This window comes from Erinaceus europaeus, chromosome 6 (genome assembly GCF_950295315.1).
Source record: "Erinaceus europaeus chromosome 6, mEriEur2.1, whole genome shotgun sequence".
Taxonomy (NCBI): Eukaryota; Metazoa; Chordata; class Mammalia; order Eulipotyphla; family Erinaceidae; genus Erinaceus; species Erinaceus europaeus.
The window spans coordinates 21,853,864-21,856,470 of record NC_080167.1 but is presented as its reverse complement, the minus strand read 5'-3'; the positions used below and the strand labels follow the sequence as shown (position 1 = coordinate 21,856,470).

At 39.2% G+C, this 2,607-nt stretch overlaps 1 gene segment (V, D, J or C); it reads right to left on the bottom strand.

The window, feature by feature from the left end:
• Positions 1–1,495: 1,495 nt before the first annotated feature.
• LOC103127130 (probable non-functional immunoglobulin lambda variable 1-50) lies at positions 1,496–2,127 on the bottom strand. The segment is given in 2 exon segments: positions 1,496–1,899; positions 2,037–2,127. Coding segments are annotated over 2 exon segments (459 nt in total).
• Between the last annotated feature and the right edge of the window lie 480 nt (positions 2,128–2,607).

Below are 2,607 nucleotides of genomic sequence, written 5' to 3'. Positions count from 1 at the left end.
CCTTATCTCTCGCTGCCCCTCTCATTTTTACTCTGTGTCTTCTAAAATGTTTGACAATTATTATTATCAAATAATAAATATGTAAATAAATTTTAAAGTAATTATATGAAAAATATTGGTTGGAGTGGTTAACAAACAACACTTCACTGAAAAACAACAAGAGAAACAAAAATAGCAACCAGCAAAGTAAATGAAACCTCAAAGTAACCCAGTTTGATTAATACTAATTGAGGTCTAGATGGATGCTCTTGAAGGTGAGCACTGAGTATGGCCCATGTTTGTAATGTACTAGGAGGGACTGCAGGTACACATTTCAAGTAATGCTTAAAGGGATGAAATAATCAGGTAACAAATGTTCCGTCTCAATATCTATGCTCACAGTTTACCGTTCTAGGCCATGTTCGATGAGTGCAATGATTCCAACTGCATCCTGACTGAAAGGATTTGAGATATAGGGATGTGGGCAGTACAGCAGTGGGTTAAGTCACATGGTACATTCGAGCTCCTCACTCCCCACCTACAAGGGAGTTGCTTCACAGCTGATGGAGCAGGTCTGCAGGTGTCTATCTCTCCCTCCCCCCTCTGTGTCTTCCCCTCCTCTCTCCATTTTTTCTGTCCTAACAACAACTACATCAATACAACAATAATAATAACTAAAATAATAGAAAACAAGGGCAACAAAACAGGAAAAAGTAAATAAAAATTAAAAAGTTAATGATATAAAGCAGAACAAACTTATGGATAATTGTGAACATAAAATCAAAAATATTGCAGATGAAACTAGTAGGTCTATTTTACGTGGATTGGGATATGAGGTTCTGGTGATGGGAATTGAGTGGAATTGTACCCCTCTTATCCTATGATCATATTAATAAATTTACTTTATAACTAAATTTTTAAATAAAATTAAAATGATGTGAAAAAAATATTCTGTGTGTCAATTTCATTAAAGGAAAAAAAAAGATGATACAAGGCGGTGGTCTCATTTATGGAATTCAAAGTAGGCAAATACATTCCTCTTAGAACTGAAACACAATGTGAACTCTATACCTATCTGTCTTAATTAAGAAAAATAAAAGTACTGGCCATCTAGATATTGGGGAGAGTGCTAGGTGGTGGCAAATCCAGTTAAGTGCACTTAACACCAAATGGAAGGGTTAGTTCAAGCTCTGGCTCCAAACCTTGAATCAGGTCTGCAGGTGTCTATCTTTATTTCTCTAACTCTATCTCCCCAACCCTCTCACTTTCTCATTGGACTTTCAAATATAATAGAAATAAAATAGAAGACGAAGAAAGGGCCCCTAGGAGCAGTGTATTCATAGCACCAGTACTGAGCCCAGCAATAACTCTTGAGGGAAATACACAAACAAAAACTAAATAGATTAATACATAGACATTGGGGAAAGAAGATGACAAAACATTCATATAGTTTTGGAGACATCAGTGAGTCTGTTCTGACACATGATACATCTCTAAGGAAGAATCAATTCACTGCTTAGAGTAAAAGAGGTAAAGATTTAGTCATCACTGAGGTAAAAAGTAGTTTTTGTTTCACTTCCCCACTGGCCTGGAGCACTGTGTGAGCACTGAGACTAACATCCCAACCATAGCAATAATAATCAGCCTCATCCTCAGACTGGAGCCCTGTGATGGTCAAGGAGGCTGTGTTGCCAGACTTGGAGCCAGAGAAGCGATCAGGGACCCCAGAATATCGCTTGGTAGTTTCATATATAAGAAGCTTGGGGGCCATTCCTGGGAACTGTTGGTACCAACATACATATTTTCCCTCAGTACTATGCCCTATGTTGTTGCTGTTTCCAGTGCAGGAGATGGTGATGCTCTGCCCCAGGTTCCTGGACACTGAGGATGGCTGAGTCACCACAGACTGGGACCAGGATCCTATAAATGAGACACAAAATGAATTATTCTAATTTTAATAACATTTATAATACATTACAAATATTTCTAACAAAGCAGAGGAAGCAGATCCAAATGCATCTTCCAGGACCATTTCTTATATCCCCATCACTATTTACCTCTGCACTGAATAAAGAGTGTTAAGAGGAGACAGGACCAAGCCATGATGGACATCTGCACTGAGAACTTGCTTCTGATGGCCCCAAAAGAATTAGAGCTCCCTCCTCTGTCTCTCCTTTCTCCTGTTTATATTCTCAGAGAGGGAGGGATCTTTTATGCAAATAAGACCTACCTGTTTGATTCTTCACAAGCTCCTAAGTCAGCTTCTTCTCCTTCAGTGTGAATGGGGCATGGGTGTGTGTGTCCCCAAGGAATGCTTCATTCACAGCTGTGGGTCATGATCAGTGGGCGGCAGGCAGGCAGGCCAGGTGGTGCTCTCTGTTTTCATCAGTCTGACAATCTGATCCAGAAAGAGTCCTCTAGTGCTTCCTAGTGTTCAGGACATGAAGGCCCATGATCTATAGTGCGGCATAGTGCAAAGTACCCATCCCTGATACTAGATACCTTTACACTGCTGTGTCCATTGTCCTCTATTAAGAGCACACACAGAAGTACTTTTCCTCCTTTTCATGATTTCAGAGCCACATTTATGTTCTTTTTTTATTTTATTTTATTTTATTTTTAATTTTT